Genomic DNA, 18,117 nt, shown 5'->3' with positions numbered 1-18,117 from the left:
GAATCGACTGCCTTAACACAACTATTTGACCATCAAACGCTGAAAACCTTGGATCAGGACGCGGCCTTGGGTTTGGGATGAGATCAGTGCATTGGGCGGCGGAGGGAAAGCAGCGGGAGTCAAGGGAATTCGAGCCGGTGTTCCAGGAATCACGGAGCTCAAGATCAAGCATTGCTCGTCCTTCTGATGGGCTTCTCGTAATCCGGACGTCATCGAATCCACCCATCCATTCATCACACGCTCGCCTCCTCCTTTCATCCGGCCTCTGGTGTTGCTGCCCCGAGGGTCGACTGCTGCCCGTCCCCGGTGGAGCCCACCTCCAACTGTGTGAGGAGGGAAGAAGCCCCGCGAAAGCCGATTGCGTTTTAATAAAGTTTATTATCTGCGGGGAGCTAATCCTCCAGGGTAATCTCTCCCCTCTAGTCCTAAAGGAAAGCTGGATTACTCACTTGCTATAATCCCAATGAAATTGTTAGGATTTAGCTTGTGCTGCACAGCAGATGGCAACAGGCTTTTTCCTTCAACCTTGGGTGCTTTAACCTCCCATATGCAACAACCTGCTCCTACTCGGTCTTGGTCAAAACAACAACAAAAAAAACCAACTTGTTTGGCCCAAGTTACAACGAACATCTGTGCGTTTCTGTACAACATATTTATGTGATCACCTGTTACCAGTGAACGAGCAGAGAGTCCTTATCAAAAATAATTTTATTGATTCAGACAGAGGAGGAACTTTCGTAAAACAGTGTTTTTTGAGATGTATCTTGGGATTCAGCTTGACTTTGTGGACGACAGCCCGAAACAAATCCTGCGTATTTTTAAAACCTTGTCCAGTGTCGACGTGTGCGTTTCTCCACGTCGCTTCATAAACAACCAGAGCAGCGCTTGTGCGGACGCAGCACCGCGTCGTAACGTCCCAACAGGTGATGCGACGAATGAAAGCGATCACGCGGTTAAACCATCCACAAAAATAGTTCACATGGCACAGCCTAAAATAGATTAGTTCAAATTAATTCATATTAGACGGCTTCAAAACTGCTGTAAAATCATCCTTCAAGTGGTAAAAAGCACAAACCCCAAACTAACACCAACACGTACTAATATACATCTACACACAGACGTTCCAGAGGAGGAACCCCGTCGCCTGTGGCTCAGGGCAGAACCGCCTTCCGCCGTAGCCTGAAGCGGTTTTTGAAGAACAGGTACATGGCGAGGAGGCACATGGAGGACAGGGCGTAAAGGATGACGCACAGGCTGATGTCCACCCGGGAGAAGCCGATGCTCAGAACCGACATCCAGCGGCCCCTCGGGTCCAGCTCCTCGGCGAACGCCTCCCGCTTCTGCGCGTCCGGCTCGTAGTCGGCCTCCATGGGCTGCAGGCCCACCATGCCCAGCCCGGCGTCCAGCTCCATGCCGAGCCGGAGCCGCGGCCCGGGCTCGCGCTCCTCCTTCCTCTGCAGGGAGCGCTGCTTGACCCGGCTGGAGGCGGCCAGCCGCAGCGCCTTGGCGTTGTACAGCTGGTTGACGAAGGAGTCCAGGTCCACGATGTCCTCCTGCACGCCGCGCAGCCTCATCCCCACGATGCTGGGCCTCCTGAGGCCCCGGCCCCGGCCCCGGCCCGGGCCCGGGTCCAGGTCCATGGCGGGCTGGTCCCAGGGCGTGGGCTCGGACGGCTCGGCGCCCATCTCGCCCGCGTCCGCCCCCCCCTCCCCAGCCTCCTCCTCCTCATCCTGCAGCTCCTCTTCCTCGTCCTCTTCCTCGCCCTGCACGGAGGACGGCGTCGGCGCCACCGGGTCCGGAGCGTCCCTCGCTTTCCTCGCCGCGTGCTTCAGCCGCTGCTTTTCCAGGACCTTGCTCTCGTCTTCGAGGTAGTCTGACGGGTACAGAGAGTCAGAGGAAGCCGCTTGGAGCACATGTGAGAGAGCCGCTGCCTACCTGTGAGGATCCCGCTGGCCGAGAAGTAGGACGGCAGGAAGCGGAGAACCTCCTTGTCATTCCACTTGTGATCCCCATTGGCATCCACTGTATGGCAGGATGGACACATTTCCGGCGAAGGCCACTGGATCTTTGGGAAATTGGGGTCCTCGCTCAGTGCCCCTGACAAGCACAAACACAGGGTTAACGAAAAAAACAGGGCTTTTATTAGACAGACACATTTAAATATAGAATACAGTGATGTCTCATCTTAACAACAGCAGGGCGATAAGGGAAACTGCTGGATCCAGACTCTCTGCAGACACAGCATCCAGGCCTTTGTATCATCCATTGTTGTTCCTTATATTATCCTTGTTGGTGCACTGACGTGAGGGTGTAAGTACTTTGAGGGGCGGATGCAATCTGCGTTGAACCCATTTGCTCTTGTCACAGCGCTCGTAAAAACTAAGTGCCCATATGCATATGTGTATGTGCGCGGCTAAGTGTGTATATGTAAATCATCCGCCCGTGTTTGTTTGCATGTAATCTAGCGATGGATGCTCGCGGGTGTGTGTGAATGTGTGACCAGGTCCAACAATGATCAGTGGGCGGCTGGGATGTCCCAGAGGGAGGGGTGGTATAATAATACTGACACACACACACACACACACACACACACACACACACACACACACACACAACCTCTGTTTTGAGGCAGCAGACCTCCATGCGCCGGACCACCTGCCCCGTCCCTTTACACCCCTTTCAAAGCAAAGTCCAATCTCCAAATTGAACATGAGAGCCGGCAGAAACCTCAGAGGGGATCTGCCCCACTAATGAATTAGAAACTTTCTCCTTTAACATGTTTTCTTTTATGTCGCCCCCCCCCCCCCCCGCCTGCCCACCGGCACATGCAGCCAAGGCAGCGGCGTCCACACAAACATGTGGGCACAGTCTGAGCAGATGCCCACACACCACAGCACATAATGTTAACTCCTTGTTGCCACCAACAGACTATTGTGTGCACGAGACTTTGTGTGTGTGAAGAGAGAGAGAGAGAGAGAGAGAAAGGGAACAGAGGAGAGCGGCAGCAGGTCTGTCACTTCACAGCACTGTCAATTTACGTCCTGCACCACCTCCGTCCCTGCTCCCACCTCCTACTCTCTGCCACTCAAGATTAATCTCAGAGCGGTGCATGCGTGTGTAGTCTGCATACAGTACTTTACATGAAGGGTACATCAATTTCCTGGCGTCCTGGATGTGTGTGTGCGTGCATTTCAGCAGGTGAGAGTGCACACACACACACACACACACACACACACACACACACACACACACACACACACACACACACACACACACACACACACACACACACACACACACACACACACACACACACACAGCCCTATTCTAATCATCTTGCCATGTTAGTGGCCGGGGTGACTTTAGTCATAGCAGCCATACTGAGATTGAACAGAGGCCCGTCACAGAAATGTCATCGCCGCCGGTCATACATATTCATCGCGCATAAATATGTATTGGGCAGCACGTCAAACTAGCTTCCTCAGCACTAATTCTGTAAGTGAGGATCGCGGCGCATGAAGCAGCTCGCGGATATTCAATACCAACTAAAAAGGGGTTTGTTGAAAATGAGACCTTATCTCTCGTTTTCCCATAAATACCCATACACTCTTTGTGGACAACTGTCTGCACCGATGGGAGCCGGCCTCAGCCCGTTGACACGCGGCCACCAGTCTTAATGCTGCGGCTGCCAGTGGGTCGAGGGCCCTGGGGCCTCTTTGTTGCCAGATAAATTAATTGTTCGTCTGCTTTACAAATAGCTGCTCTTTCATGCATGGCTGCTCCTGAAAGCCGGGGCGGGCAGGCCTGCTAAAGAGCTCCACTTTAGGAGAAGGGGAGAGGAGGGGCCGAGCGGCGGGAGGGAGGGAGGGAGGGAGGGAGGGAGGCAGCGGGCGCTCCTCGGGGAGACGCCGCCACTCAGTGCTGTAAACACAGCCAAGGCCTCCACTCCTCCTTCTCACTCCTCCTGATTCACCTGACGTATGCCCTGTGGACCCCCACTCACCTCCCACAATGACCAACTCCTCCTGCCACACGCCACAACGTGACCCGTGTGTGTGTGGTAATCATGGCTTGTGCCACGGTGTTTTACCACCTGCTGTCACACATTACATTGGGAACTGTGGATGTTTCAGCGCGTGTGTGGGCAGAGAGAGGTCCGGATCCTGTGGGACCCATCCTGCGAGAATGCTGTGCTATTAATTGTCAGGCGGAGGATATGAGTCCCACGGGACGGAGAGTGGGAACAGAGAGCGACACACACACACACACACACACACACACACACACACACACACACACACACACACACACAGAGAAAAGATGGATGGGGGGGTGGTCGACCCACCACGTCCCTGCGTGTGGAGCAGACACATGTGGGGACGGGTCTCCTGCTGTTCTGGACACAATCTGTCCCCGAGAGGAAAGAGGGAAGTCGGCACACACAAAGGAGAGTGCTTTAACAAAGTGGACTGTTAATGACAACCCCCTGCCTAATAAAAGCACACGAGGACAAGACAAGGGAGGGGTCGAGACTGAAGACGGGCCACATGCTGATACGGTGCAGTCCAACCAGAGGTCTGGACCGGGAGGAGCCCGATGGGGCAACAGAGATCAGACTAAGGGTGTGAGAAAGATGCAAGTAGAGAGCAGAGGGGTCAGGAGAAAATGGAGGACTAAGACGAGGTAACAGCTGGTGTCTGATCCCAGGATCCGGCCTTCATCCTCCCATCACCACCTTCTTAGTCCTATTACGAGGAATAGCTCACCATCAAAGGAAACCAGAAGCAACAGTTTACCAGTATATCACACCTTAAATCAGAACAGAATGAGGGTGATTGTGCGAACTGTACCTGCCAGTCTGTTATTGACCACGTTGTGTCGGGACCAGAGCCACGCGGCCGCCGCCGGCGCCGTGCGCACCCCCACCATGCTCTCCCTCGCCATGTTCTCGAAGTGCTCGGCGCAGTGCCTGCAGCCGAAGAAGCTGCGCACGTAGCCCCTCATGGCGCCCAGCACCTCCCGAGGATCTGTGGAGGAACGAGGCGAGGCCCGTTACCCGCGGCAGCGAGGGCGGACCCCCTCGTGGATTCCCACGATTATGTGGGCTGGGAGTGAGGGAGAGCTGGGTTAACCCCATACTGAGATGAATAATCTACGGTGTGCCGACGGGATGACCCTCTGGAGATTAAACACTGCTAACGCTGTGTGTGAATGCTGGTCGGGCTGTTGTCTCACTCCAACATATTTTCCTGGAGCTGGAGCTTTTGTTCCCGACTTAGCGGGACCTTCAGATGAACTGCACCCAGCGGCCGTGTGTGCGTGTGTGTGTTTGTCGGGTGTGTTTGAACTTCTTCTATTGTCTTTCCAGCTTTAATGACATCCGTTGTGTGTGTTTGCGTGTTGCTGTCCTGTATGTGTGTAACGGTTAAGCTGCTGGTCTGTGGGGGCCAGATGGACACCCCCTCTTGGCCGGTCCATCTGCAGGTCACATGACGGTCCGTAGACGTTGGGATTAACGTGTGTGTGTGTGTGTGTGTGTGTGTGTGTGTGTGTGTGTGTGTGAGATTAGTCTCTGTCCGTACCCGGTTCTCAGGTCATCTGCCTGTTTTATTAACCACTCACATTCCACTAATCTAACATAATCTCTGTCCACGCAGTCACAATTAGGCTCAATTTTAGCCGCGGCGAGCTGATGATGAAACGCGGCAGGAAGATTCAAAGAACTGACACACTTGTGATTGTGGCTTTCTTTCTCTGTGCATGTGTTGTTCTTTGCAAGATGCTGCATTAGGTCATTGTGGAATAAAAAAAGCACAGACACAAATATTCCTGGGCTAATTTGCTTACTGTATCATTCATAGTAACAGTGTGTGTGTGTGTGTGTGTGTGTGTGTGTGTGTGTGTGTGTGTACCTGTGCTTCCACCGCTGCTGGACTGTACAACAGTGAGAACATGGAAGAGAGTCCACACCCCACAGGGATAGCGTCTGAGGTGGGGCTGTGATCCCTGACACCCCACCCACGTCTCCCCCTCAGGCAGCGCAGTGTTTGGAGTCTGACAGAGACAAAGCACAGCACCACAGAAGTCAAAAAAAGCTTCAGAAGATTAAAAGCCACCGACTTTGGACCGTTTTACGTCCTCTGGCTTTTATAGCCTTCCCTCAGCACGCGTCAGGTTAATGGGTGAGCCCACGCGTCTGTAGGTGTAAACCCGCGTGCGTCTCGGGCCTGTGACGGACTGACGGGCGGTCCTCGGCGCCGCCTGCCTTCACCCGGCCAGCGTTAACAGGCCACAGTTACGATAATGATCCGCTTTAACTCATCTTCAGCAGGAGCGAACTTGTTGCACCAGACGGACGCCGCCCTCTTCACCGTCACTGCTGCGCGAACGGGGCTGAACTCGGCAGACGCCGGCGAAGGCAAAGCCTCCCCAGCATCTTCCGACATGTTTCACGTAATGAAAGCAGTTCCGCGTAGCTTTCCTGATCAATGAGAAGTCAATCTCAGGTTAATGGCTCAGTCCTCCGCTAATGAACAGAAGCCATTCAGATCTCTAACCACGAGCCTCGGTTGAATCCAGCGACATATTTTCTCTGACACAAAGTCGTTTCTCTCGCTTCGCTGTGTTGCCTTCACCAGCTTGATTGACAGGGTTACTCACATGTCAATAGTAAAGATTTGGGCTGGGTGTGTGTGTGTGTGTGTCTGCACAGTCCATTTCCTCAGAGTCTATTCATACCTTCCCATTGATTCATCGATCCATTGATTCTCCTGCTAAAAGCTAATGATGTAAGTAAGTGACTGTTTCAATTTGCACGAGGCCGTACACTGAACGCACGCAGGCTTCATTCCAAACACAACAGCACACAGATCTGGCAGCGAGACAAGGGCAAAGTACATATTGAAACGAAAAACATGTTCCTGTGCACGGTCGCTGCGTGCATTTTGCGACCACGCCGTGACATGTCGCCCACAGAGCTGACTCTGAGCTGATGCAGAGGCCGGACCGACGGGCGGCCTTGTGCAGCGCTTCAGGGGAACGTGGAGGAAGCTGCCAGACAGACGTCCAGGCACCCGTCCGGTCGCCCCCTCCCTCTCTGCAGCTGGGGCCTCGTGCCTCCTGCCCTACTATTGTATTCCCCCATCAGATGCCTGCCCGCTCCATTTGCATTCAACCACTTCCTGATGTAAATGAACAAGGTATTTAGGAATATTGATGCACGAGGCCAGCGCTCTGCCTTTACTCACCTGTGCTGAATTATCCAGTATCCCTTCGAGCGCTTCGTATTGAATCTCGTCTCCCGGCTGACTCTGAAGCCAACGGTCCACAGACCTGAGCAGGTTCATGACCACAGGACGACCTGGAAAGTACTGGAGACAAGGAACAGCAGGGCACGATGGAAACGGAGGTTAAGGTTCTCACTTATTATGTAGTAAAGTAATAGAATAGTCATGTCACATCACACTCATTTTTAACCTGCTTGTTTTGCCCAAAGTGCAATGAAAAGGCAGGAAGGAAAGGTCACAAGTCTTTGGAATTTTAGAAGATCCTGTGTTTTTACATGTCTCTTGGAGGCTGGTTAAGTAGGGATTCATACTAGATGTATATACGCTCTGTGTTAATGTTATTAAAATATTACTTTAAGGGTTTTATCTAGGGTCATTTATGAACATCTAATTATTGTATGTTCAGCATTTTAAAACTATTCTATTTCCTATTTTTTATATTAATATATATAATTAATGATATCTATGATGCATTTGTCTATTTCTTAAAGCTGAATGATTATTTTATTATCTACGTGGGTCCTCGCCAGCTGAAATGACTCAAGATCCAGAACATGAGCTTGCATTAGTTTGACTTCTGTCTTTACTAATCTCCACGTTGTATCACGTGAGAACTGTAGCGCCTACATTATCAATTACCAGCATGTTTCCAGTAATATCGTGCACATTCTGCACAAAAGCTGTGCTCCAAGTGTTTTTCTTTCTCAGCAGCTTTGTAACTTCTCTCTAAATGCAACAATAGCTGAGCTTAAGAATTTTCCTTCATTTAGATCAATTTCCTCGCCCGACAGCAGCCACTTAATCACCGTCTACTTAGGCTTTGTCCTGATGTGTATTTATGTCTTGTCAAAGCAGCGTTACCGTGGCAACGCCCACCGCTTGGGAGGAAACACGACACTGTAACTAGCGGAGGCAGACGCACGAAGGGAACGAGGAAATCCCACTGATGCCCATCTGAGACCAGTGATGACAGAGTAAAGACCAACGCAGACAATCGTGTCCACACACACACACACACACACACACACACACACACACACACACACACACACACACACACACACACACACACACACACACACACACACACACACACACACACACACACACACACACACACACACACACACACACACACACACACACAGCTGACAATAGCGACAGCTGATGCCGTCAGCGCACTGACAGTAAGAGAGAGGGGAGACATTTTAGCTAAATGCGCTTCCTATTGTTACTGTAAGCCTCTGTGCATAATGACCACGCTTCTCAAAAACAGCAACGTTAAAGCACATGGTTCACTTCCATGGTAACTTTCCTTTCTCCTGATCCTAAGTTCCCTCTTAGGACAGAACGACATGAAGGACAGTACCATAACTGTGGTGAGCGTCAGAGACCAAACGTAAAGACTGAGCGTCATCTAACATCTGGCCTCTTGTGAGCCTTTTTCATTCGGCCGCCGCCATCTGCTCGGCTAAACACACCTGCATTGTCCGACGCCCTCACACACACTTGCCTTTCAGTTGCTGGCTCAGATGTCTATTCATCACCCGCTAACAGGATCTGTGTATTAAACGCTGACCACTTAAGCAGACGCCCAGTGAGCTGCTTAAACCTCCCTGTTCGAGGCTCGGGCGGCACCGCTCCGACCCCGTGTCCTCCCTCCTGCAAACGTGAGACTTTCTGACTTGTTCACCTTTGACCTTTCACCAGCTTAGTCTGCAGGAAACGGGGTTTCCTGTGCCTGCAAGTTGACTAGATTTCCACATTAGGCACAGTTTTCTGCGTTACATAGTCTGATTTTATTCTTTGAATTGTGATCAACAACAGAATAAACTCAATAAAAATACAATAAACATTCTTATTTGGTGAACGGTTGCTGAGTCTGACGAATAGGACAGATCGGAAGACTGGAGGATAGGCAACTCCACATTTATTCACCCTCTTATAAAAAATAAGCCACTTCAGGAAAAAAGAAACACACACACACACACACACACACACACACACACACACACACACACACACACACACACACACACACACACACACACACACACACACACACACACACACACACACACACACACACACCAAAAGGTGGGATGTCAAGAGCAGACAATGGCCTCTGCTGCTCGCTGCTGGGAAAGCTCATTAAACGGCCATATGAATTTAACCAGAGGAGAAAACGCAGGTGCTTCCCACTAATGGGCTTAGCTCAGCATCACCAGAGCAACAGTATTCATCAGGAGCCGGCGTTGCCTAAAAGCCTAACAGGTTCAACTTTTAAAATGTACGACGTGAGCTGTCACCATCTGCTCCTCCAGCAGCGATCATTACTCTTCTTCTTGGCCTCCATGTTCCTTCAGTGGTGCACAATAATCAACGTATTTATCAGATGATAGTCTCACTATAATGAGACATTTATAATAATAATAATTATTATTATTATTATTATTAAAAAGACTCAATTTTTGCTCGCCGCTATTTTCCACTTTAAATCTGTTTTACCGTCTTGAGAAACACACGCCCCCCTTGTCTGCTGTTATACCGTTGCTGCCCCCAACCCATCGGCCATGACAATCTCCTTCACCTCGGCAATATGTCATCCCTGATCCGATTAGTATCAGCAGCACTTGAGAAACCACAAGCTTCTTGTGGTGAGGGTCCCTAGAGGGAAGCATCTGTTGCAACAGGACAGACTAGGACGGGCCTGGGGGAGAAGACGAGGACGAAGCCCCTTGGTAATAATCCAGCATGTGTGTGTGTGTAAGTGGGGGGGGGGGGGGGGGGGGTGCTGCAGACACGTGCCACCAGGAAATCATGAAGAACTCATCCTCACAAACAAACAATAAGTTGTTGTTTAGCTGTCCGTCAGGACAAAGCACAACTACATATATCCAGATAGGTCAACAAATATTCTTCATAATTACACTGACAGCTGGTCTGTAGAAAAACAAATATTATATCTAGGGCCCTGGTGTGAGAAGGGTGAAGACGATTTCCCCTAGATAACCCCCCGTTTGTTATTCTGTTTTATTCCTCTGGGCTGAAGGGCTTCTTTCAAGAAAAGCAGGATGGAGGTTTAATCCTTAAAAACCTCGCTGTAATGCTCCCATGCTTCCCAAGATCCAGATTTTTAATCCCAATATACATGTAGATTCATAAATCCACCTTCACCCCGACAAGTCAAGTAAATCTAGTAATATCACGACAGCGACACAAAAAAGGAAAAACACCATAACCCTGATGTTTGTGTTCCAATTGATACATATGAAGACGTGTTATAGGATGATTGTAGACAACAAATACAGTTCATGGAATTAAAATTCTTGGGGAGAGTGAGGACAGTGTAAAAGGATGAATGATTGACATTTACATTTTTCCGGCCTTAACACTAAACACATGCAGAGCTAAGCATATTTATTTATAATATTAAAAACACTTTTATGGCACTTTAGTTTTTTGTTACTAAACAACCCCAAATTCTGAAATGTGTCTACATGTTTTGGGGAAAACCTCAGAATCCACGTAAGACGTCTCAGGGGAATATTTGAGTCTTTTGACTTTTTCAAAAAATAAAATCAGCAAAAAAAAAGAAAGGAGACTCACACCAACACAGTGTTTGTCAATGATTCGATATCACAGAGACAAACTTAAACCATTATGCAAATAAATTCACCTTCTGCAATCTATAATTAATGAAAGCGTGAGGTCTGAGAACGTGTGTCACCGCCATGAAAACGTGACACATCGTGAGTCACTTTCAAACAAATCCAATCACATGGCTCACGTCACGAGTTCACGACTCAAGTGTTTGCAAGCAGCAGTTTAACAGAGAGGCGTCTTATTCAGTGGAGAGCAGGCACAACACAAACCCAACCTGCCACTCGTGTTCCAACTGCGTCCGACAAGTGCGACTGACTCAAGGATTGGGCCCCTGTCACGAGTCGCGGCCTCCTCAACCACCTGGAGCTCCCATGTGAGCGGGTGGGCCGCTAAACATACCAGGGGGACGTGCTGCTATTGACTAAACAAACTGGGGCTAATGGGAGGCCACACACACACACACACACACACACACACACACACACACACACACACACACACACACACACACACACACACACACACACACACACACACACACACACACACACACACACACACTCCCTAGAGAGTGAGATATAATCAAAGAGATTGGTAGCAGACTAGGGCAGTGAGACAAGCTGGTGCACAGCCAACAGGGACGGGGGCCGTAGGTCAGGCACCATCATCACAACATGTTCGCCTGGTTGGCACGCTGCAGCGAGGCGGGAGGGAATAACGCCACGGGGGAGCGACCGACGAGCGATGGGAAAAGTGAGCAGCGAAGGAAGGGGTGGGAAAGTTATTAGTAACAGTCCGCAACGAGGACATTTTAGGAAATTAGAAATGATCTGAAGGGAGAGAACAGCGAGAAGAAGACAACAGGATGAGGAACTGGTCCTTTAAAGTAGGGGTAGAAAGTGAAGAGGAGGAGGAGGAGGAGGAGGAGGAGTGCCAGTCATGTTTGTTAGTAATCAAACCCTGCGTGAAGCCAGTGGGCGGCGCCGAGTTGGAGGCAGCCACGCTTCAAAGCCCCTGGGACAGCAGCATCCAGAGGGTCAACAGCACCCAGGAGACCACGCACCACAGCTTTAGTGGTGTGTGTGTGTGTGTGTGTGTGTGGTTAAACACTACACTCATAACACGGTGCATGACTCAAGTAATGTAGGCAAATTAAAAAATTCATTAGTTTATTCTGCAAAAGAATAAAACATGTCATGAAGCGCGTCTGGATGATGCAAAACACTGTCTCACTCTCCATCTAGTGGTGACCCGGCAGAACTACACCTGTCAGTTCTCCATCAGGCTTTTTTAGTGTTTTCCTTAACTGTAACAGTTAAAGTAAATTACATTGAGGCAGTATTTCTACTGAAACACACTGTAATGAGTGGGCTGCTTAAGATGAAGTTACCCCGGACATGAACAAAAGAAATATTTTTAACTCTTTCACTTCCCCAAACGTTCCTATATTTCATAATCAAAAAGTAAAGAAACGCGCTCCCTCACCTTCGCCAAGACGGCGACGTACTTCTTCAGAGAGGTCAACGCGTCCTTTCTGATGACGGGGTGAGCGGCCACCTCTACACGCAGGGAGTAGTGCAGCGCTGACTCCAGGTCAGCCATGTACACCCTGGAGCTGGGCACAGGATCACACACACACACACACACGTCACACACGTGTGCACCGCGCTGAGTGGAGGCCGCCGTGCGTCTTCTCTGAGTCGTACCTGTTGAAGGGTCTCCAGGGCTCCTTGGTGTTGTTGGCCAGGACGTCTAGGCTGACGGGTGGAGGCTTACCTGAACGCACCACCCCCGGCAGCCTCTGGAGGGCGGAAGAGTAGAAGGTACGAGCCTCCAGGTTCCTGTGGTGAGGGGGAAAAAGGCACAGGTGACGCACAATTAGCTCTATCTTTTAAGAAGGGGCCACAGATGAGATGCTCAGCGGCCACGTGTTCTGGCAGGTTTGTCGAGCAGCGCGTCCTATTTCAAATCCTGCACAGAGTCGCAAACAAAATACACTGCTTTTACATTCCCCCCCTTTGTTTCTGCAGTGTACGGCCCAATAAAAATGTTTTATGAGCCGCATTTCTTGTGCCCATATATTTTACACATTTACAGGAATGCATTTTAAATACTGAGCAGATGGTGCCAGAGATGTGTGGCAGAGAGAGAGAGAGAGAGAGAGAGAGAGAGAGGCCATGTGACTATGCTGCAACTGGAACCATTAATGTGCTCGCTACCACTCACACCCCTCATTTTCTTTTTCCACTTGTCATGAAGGAGAGAGAGAGAGAGAGAGAGAGAGTTTGGCAGAGCGAGCACTGTCACACCGGAAGAGGATGGCAATAGGGAGGATGGATACTCGGGGCCCCCGCTCACTCACACCAGCCCGGGACTCAATTACACCTGTGTGTCTGGTGGGAGTGTACAGATGTGGAGGGAGAACCATTCATCCAGCGATCCCCTGGGTCGGCGAGCGGGCGGGCGGGCGATCAACGCGGTGGCGGGAGGCAATGCGTTCACCTGGGACCAGCACACATTACATGCATGACGGATGTGAGACGCCCCTGCACACGCTCGCTCTCTGCCACACACACACACATATACACACAGTGTTCTCCCAGGATCAATCAGACATTCAGCGATGATGGGAGGCCATCTGTCGCCGCGCGCGGCTGGGGCTTGTTTGGCAGGTGAAGCCAGAAAAGCAATGGCATTGTTTTCATGCAAGAAATTAAAAAACCTCCCCTCTGTACAGTGATGGAGATGAGGGAGGGGTGGGGGGTGGAAGGGGAGAGATGGAGGGTGAATAAATAAATCGGCAATAAATCATTTCCTTTTTGCATTTGTCAACTAAAAAGAGTCCTCTTTGCATGCCAAGTTATTGAAAGCGCCAAACAAAGAGGCACAAACAGCAGATGAATTTCCAGGGTGAGGAATGATCAGCGTGGCTTTATCATGCTGAATAATGGGAGCGATTCTGATGCTCTGATCCCATTAAGAGGCCAGATGTTTAAACGCATTCCCGTGAATGGGTTCAGATAATGAGCACAAAACAAAGCTCCCTGGCAGGAAGCAAAGTTGGAGCCCACCGGCACCGGAGGAGGATAAAGTTGGTGCAGCTCAGATCACGACGAGTCCAAATCCTCCTGGCCACTTTATTAGGTACACTTATCAAAGCTTGGTGGATTTTACATCTGGTACAACCGGTTATTCGTCTGTGCCTCTTATCGATACTTAGCTGTTCAAATAAAGCTGCAGTTTTGCCTCTTGAAAGTTTCATATGCAAATGCGTGTGTGTGTGTGTGCGTGTGTGTGTGTGTGTGTGTGTGTGTGTGTGTTCCAGTAAATGAAACCATCTGTAGGTGTGGGTCATGTCGTCCTTTAAAACAAAGGGCAGCGCCATGTTGTCTCATCCTTTACTCAGTTACTAAAGAAGGACGTCAGCCGTTTGACAACTGAACACGTTCAGAGGAAAATAAAACCTTCATTTCTACTTGTTGCTTTATTGTCATGCTTTATGATGTGTAGTTTGATGACATTACACTGGGAAAGGGATTGAGGGCTGAGACAGTTACACCCTCACCTGAAGGATTCTGGACTCGCAGTTAGCAAATATTGAAGCTTCAGAGCTTCAGTGACTAAACCCTGACAAACTCTTCATGCACAGAATAAAAGGAAAACAAACTCGAACGCATACGTGACAATGTCAGTTTGACCAGAACCAGGGGTTTTGGAAACCTCGATGTTTGACACTCACACTTGAAGCCTGGTGAAGGTTCCTCCTGGATAGTAGAGGTAGCAGGATGGAAAGTCCGTCACTCCCAGCAGCGTCACCAGGTCTTTCTCTGTGCTCAGGACTCTCCGCACTGCGATGTTCTCGAACTGCAGCAGGTCCAGGGTGACCTGGGAGCAAACAGGAGCAACACAGGCCGTTTCAAACCTTAACTTCATACCAGAACGCCTTTTATTCCTCCTCCTGGTTGGAACAACGACAGCTACAGAGTTGCAGTCCTTTCAAAAGCTTGTATCAATAAACAATAAAGCAACACTAACTCAAGTCATTACCTCTCGGCCGATGTAGGAAGTATTTTTTTCAAAGATCAGGGCCAGATGTTGGACGCTGTTCGTCTCAAAGAGTCTGTCGACCTCCGCTTGGCTGGAGAGACGGGAAACAAAACACGGCTGACACTGAAGCTCAAACATCAGCACCAAATACTACAGGCATCAGTTGCTGTGAGATCAACAGGAGTTCACACTTTATTGGCACATTTGTTCTAGTTTAATGGTTTTAGCTGAGGAGAAAAAGGAAAAGTCATCGCAGTGATGGAATCTGCTCGTGTCAAGTCATTTAAACAAAAAAAAAAGGAAGAAGACAACTTCCCCCTGTGCTCTGATACTTTCCCTCCAATGCACAAGAGCAATGGACTTGACTTCCTGTTGGGTTGCGCCACCAGCACTATAAGAGGCGCATGGTGGACTGGAGCTGGAGGCCCAGCGTGGAAACGCACCGCAGCTCAGGCTCTAAGAGGATCTTAAACCGACATCAGACACTTGCTTTCAGACTAAAAGGCGTGTTTTGATCAACGCAATGCTAATCTGTTACGCTTCTACTAAATATGTTCAGTGCAGTTCTCTGCCAAGGATGAGCTCAAATGGAGCCATGCAACATGAGACAACGCAGTCAGGGCTTCAACAGAGACACAAGCGCTCAGCGTTGGTCACTTCAAGCCGCGGACGTGTTACCTGGTGGGCTCCAGCGGGGGGCAGGCCGGCGGCCACAGATCCTTATGGGTTTCCAGCTTGTCTATGAGCTTCTGACGAATAGCAGAGAAATCATGGTGGAATCCTGGAGGTGGGAAAACCTTAGATTACCGTCCCCACATATGTGAATTAAAGGCTTTGAGGAGGGGGTCTGTGCATAAACAAACAGCAGTAAGTGGTTCTGTACCTCTGATGAACCTTCCTGTTGAACTGGCCTGGGAGAAAGCGTGGAAGAACTGAGAAGAGAAGGAAGAGGGGGATCAGATGAGCGCACACACACACACACACACACACACACACACACACACACACACACACACACACACACACCTTGGCCGCTTTGACCCTGAAATCCTTCCTGGTTAAAATGAGTCGCAGATGTTACGGCTCCATTGTGGGCTCAAACAGAAGGAGCTTTTGTCTCATCGTGTTTCACTGGGTGACAGACAGAGCGAGGAGACGGGACCCGAGAGCGCGGGCTCCAATGAGCGCCGCCGCACCGATCACATGCAGAGGCGGATGTTCCGAGCTGGGGAGTTTCTGCAGCGAATCTGCTGAGCGTGCGAGTTATTGCTATTACGCCAGCGCACCGCGATCTGTCACGATCTCAAAACCAGGCTGAAAAACCATGGCCTCTCTCTCTCTCAGGCACAAAAACACGGCGCTTCTGACAGGAAGATTGATTTGACTGAGGGACGTTTCTTAAAAAGTACAAAAACAAACACCCCACATTCATTAACTTCCTGTTCTTTCTTAAATTATTCTACAAAAACTCCATCAATAGTTACGAGAGGCTGGTGGTCGTTACACACAGTGGAGCTGTCATGTTTCTCTATTCATACTCTTGTTCTATGTCACTTTTGGTCTCTGTCACACAGAGATGAGGAGAAAGTGATTCATCAACTCTGTGGTTGGTTTTGTAATTTCAGGAAACGTGTGATCGTTGCAGAGATGGTTTGATATGGTTAGACACAGATGGGGGTGTGTGTTTTTGGGGGGCACATGCACCCTACCTTCAGAGACGGGTACCCCGTGATGCCGTAACTGCTGCAGAACCTCCTGTTGTCCTTCGCAGCACAGTCGATGGCAGCCAGGTCCAGCGCCGGCTTCCACTCTGAGGCACCGGAGACGGTGCAGATGGGGACAGAGCCACAGTCAATATTTAGTGTTCCGTCTGCTGGACCCTGGATGGGGTCCTCGCTTGTCCTGGTGCCATTTGTGCAAATATGACCTCCAGCACTACAGTACAGGCGTGTTTACACACCTAGAACCGATAGCAGCCCTGTCCCTTATATAACAACCCATGTGTCATTTGACATCAGCGGCTCTGTTTATTGCAGCTGACGCGTTCACGGGCACGAGGCCGATACGACGCTGTTTATCTGCATGTGTTCCCACTGTGTCCCAGCAGCCTCCAGCTGCAGCACGCCGGGTTGTGCACTGCTGCCCGGGTGCGAGAGTGATCCACGGGACTGAAATGCCCCACGACCGTGTCAGGCCTCCTGCCGTCACCGGAAACTTTGCCCTGACCCATCGTCCCAATTATATTGATTCTCGTGGCTCTGTGATGTGTTTTTTTGGCTCGTGCAGTAGGAAAACAAAGCACAGTTGGAGGACGGAGCTTCGGTGTTGGACGGGAGGGGAAAGACTTTCATTAGATCACATGCTCTAATTAACAGACAGAAACAACAGCGCGGTGCTCTCACTGTTCCCATGCAAATATTTATAGGCAGATATGTGCGAATTTTCGGATGTTTTGAGGTGGAGCATTGCAGAGTCAGACAAATCAATATTTGCAAAGATTGAAAACGAGCTGCAGCCGCCGCCGCTTCGTACCAACCTTTGATGTCTCTGGCCAGTTCTTTGTAAACCGGAGCAAAAGCGACGCAGTGTCCGCACCACGACGCGTAAAACTCCACGACTATCGCCGCCGTGGAGTTGACGAGCAGCGCCCCCGCGTTCTCCGGGGTGAGCGGCTGGATCTGGTCCGAAGCCGTGTAGAGGCCGGCCTCCGCGGCCGAGGGCAGCAGCAGGTAAAAGCACAGGCACAGCGCAGATGCTGCGCTCCTCCGCAGGCGGCTCCGTGTTTGCGCAGCAAACCGAGACGTGGCACGGCCGCAGCGCTGCGCCATGTTCGCAGTCCGAGCTCCAGCCGCTACTGCCGCCGCCGCCGCCGTCACCGCGGGGTCCGAACTCCGAAAGTTTCCACCTCCGTGTCGCAAAAGTTGCCGCAACTTTTTCGCCCTCCTCCTCCTCCCACTCCCACTCCCACGGCGAGAACCGCGAAGACACGGCAGCGGTGGCGAGACAGCGCGCCGTCATCAGTCCTTTAAAGCTGAGCGATAAGAAAATGAAGTGAAGAACTGTGGGTGAAATAAAGTGACGGGCTTTCGCGCAGAAAATAATATAGCGATTAATACATAAACATTCGTACTTTCTAAGTGGGTATACTAGTAGAGTACTTTCTTTAGTGCAGATATAA

General features: G+C 50.3%; 1 protein-coding gene across 1 annotated transcript; it reads right to left on the bottom strand.

Annotated features, from left to right (window-relative positions):
* Window positions 1–690: 690 nt before the first annotated feature.
* qsox1 (quiescin Q6 sulfhydryl oxidase 1) lies at window positions 691–17,909 on the bottom strand. The gene is made up of 13 exons (XM_029147539.3): window positions 17,476–17,909; window positions 16,649–16,749; window positions 15,823–15,871; window positions 15,618–15,720; window positions 14,940–15,030; window positions 14,632–14,777; window positions 12,599–12,733; window positions 12,378–12,507; window positions 7,248–7,370; window positions 5,913–6,054; window positions 4,851–5,027; window positions 1,936–2,097; window positions 691–1,873 (listed from the first exon to the last, which is right to left on the bottom strand). The coding sequence occupies exons 1-13, from the start codon at window positions 17,765–17,767 to the stop codon at window positions 1,152–1,154; spliced, it is 2,373 nt and encodes a 790-aa protein (XP_029003372.1). The 5' UTR covers window positions 17,768–17,909; the 3' UTR covers window positions 691–1,151.
* Between the last annotated feature and the right edge of the window lie 208 nt (window positions 17,910–18,117).

This window comes from Betta splendens, chromosome 4 (genome assembly GCF_900634795.4).
Source record: "Betta splendens chromosome 4, fBetSpl5.4, whole genome shotgun sequence".
Classification (NCBI taxonomy): domain Eukaryota; kingdom Metazoa; phylum Chordata; class Actinopteri; order Anabantiformes; family Osphronemidae; genus Betta; species Betta splendens.
The sequence above is the reverse complement of the archived record's forward strand: the minus strand, read 5'-3'. Positions and strand labels throughout refer to the sequence as shown.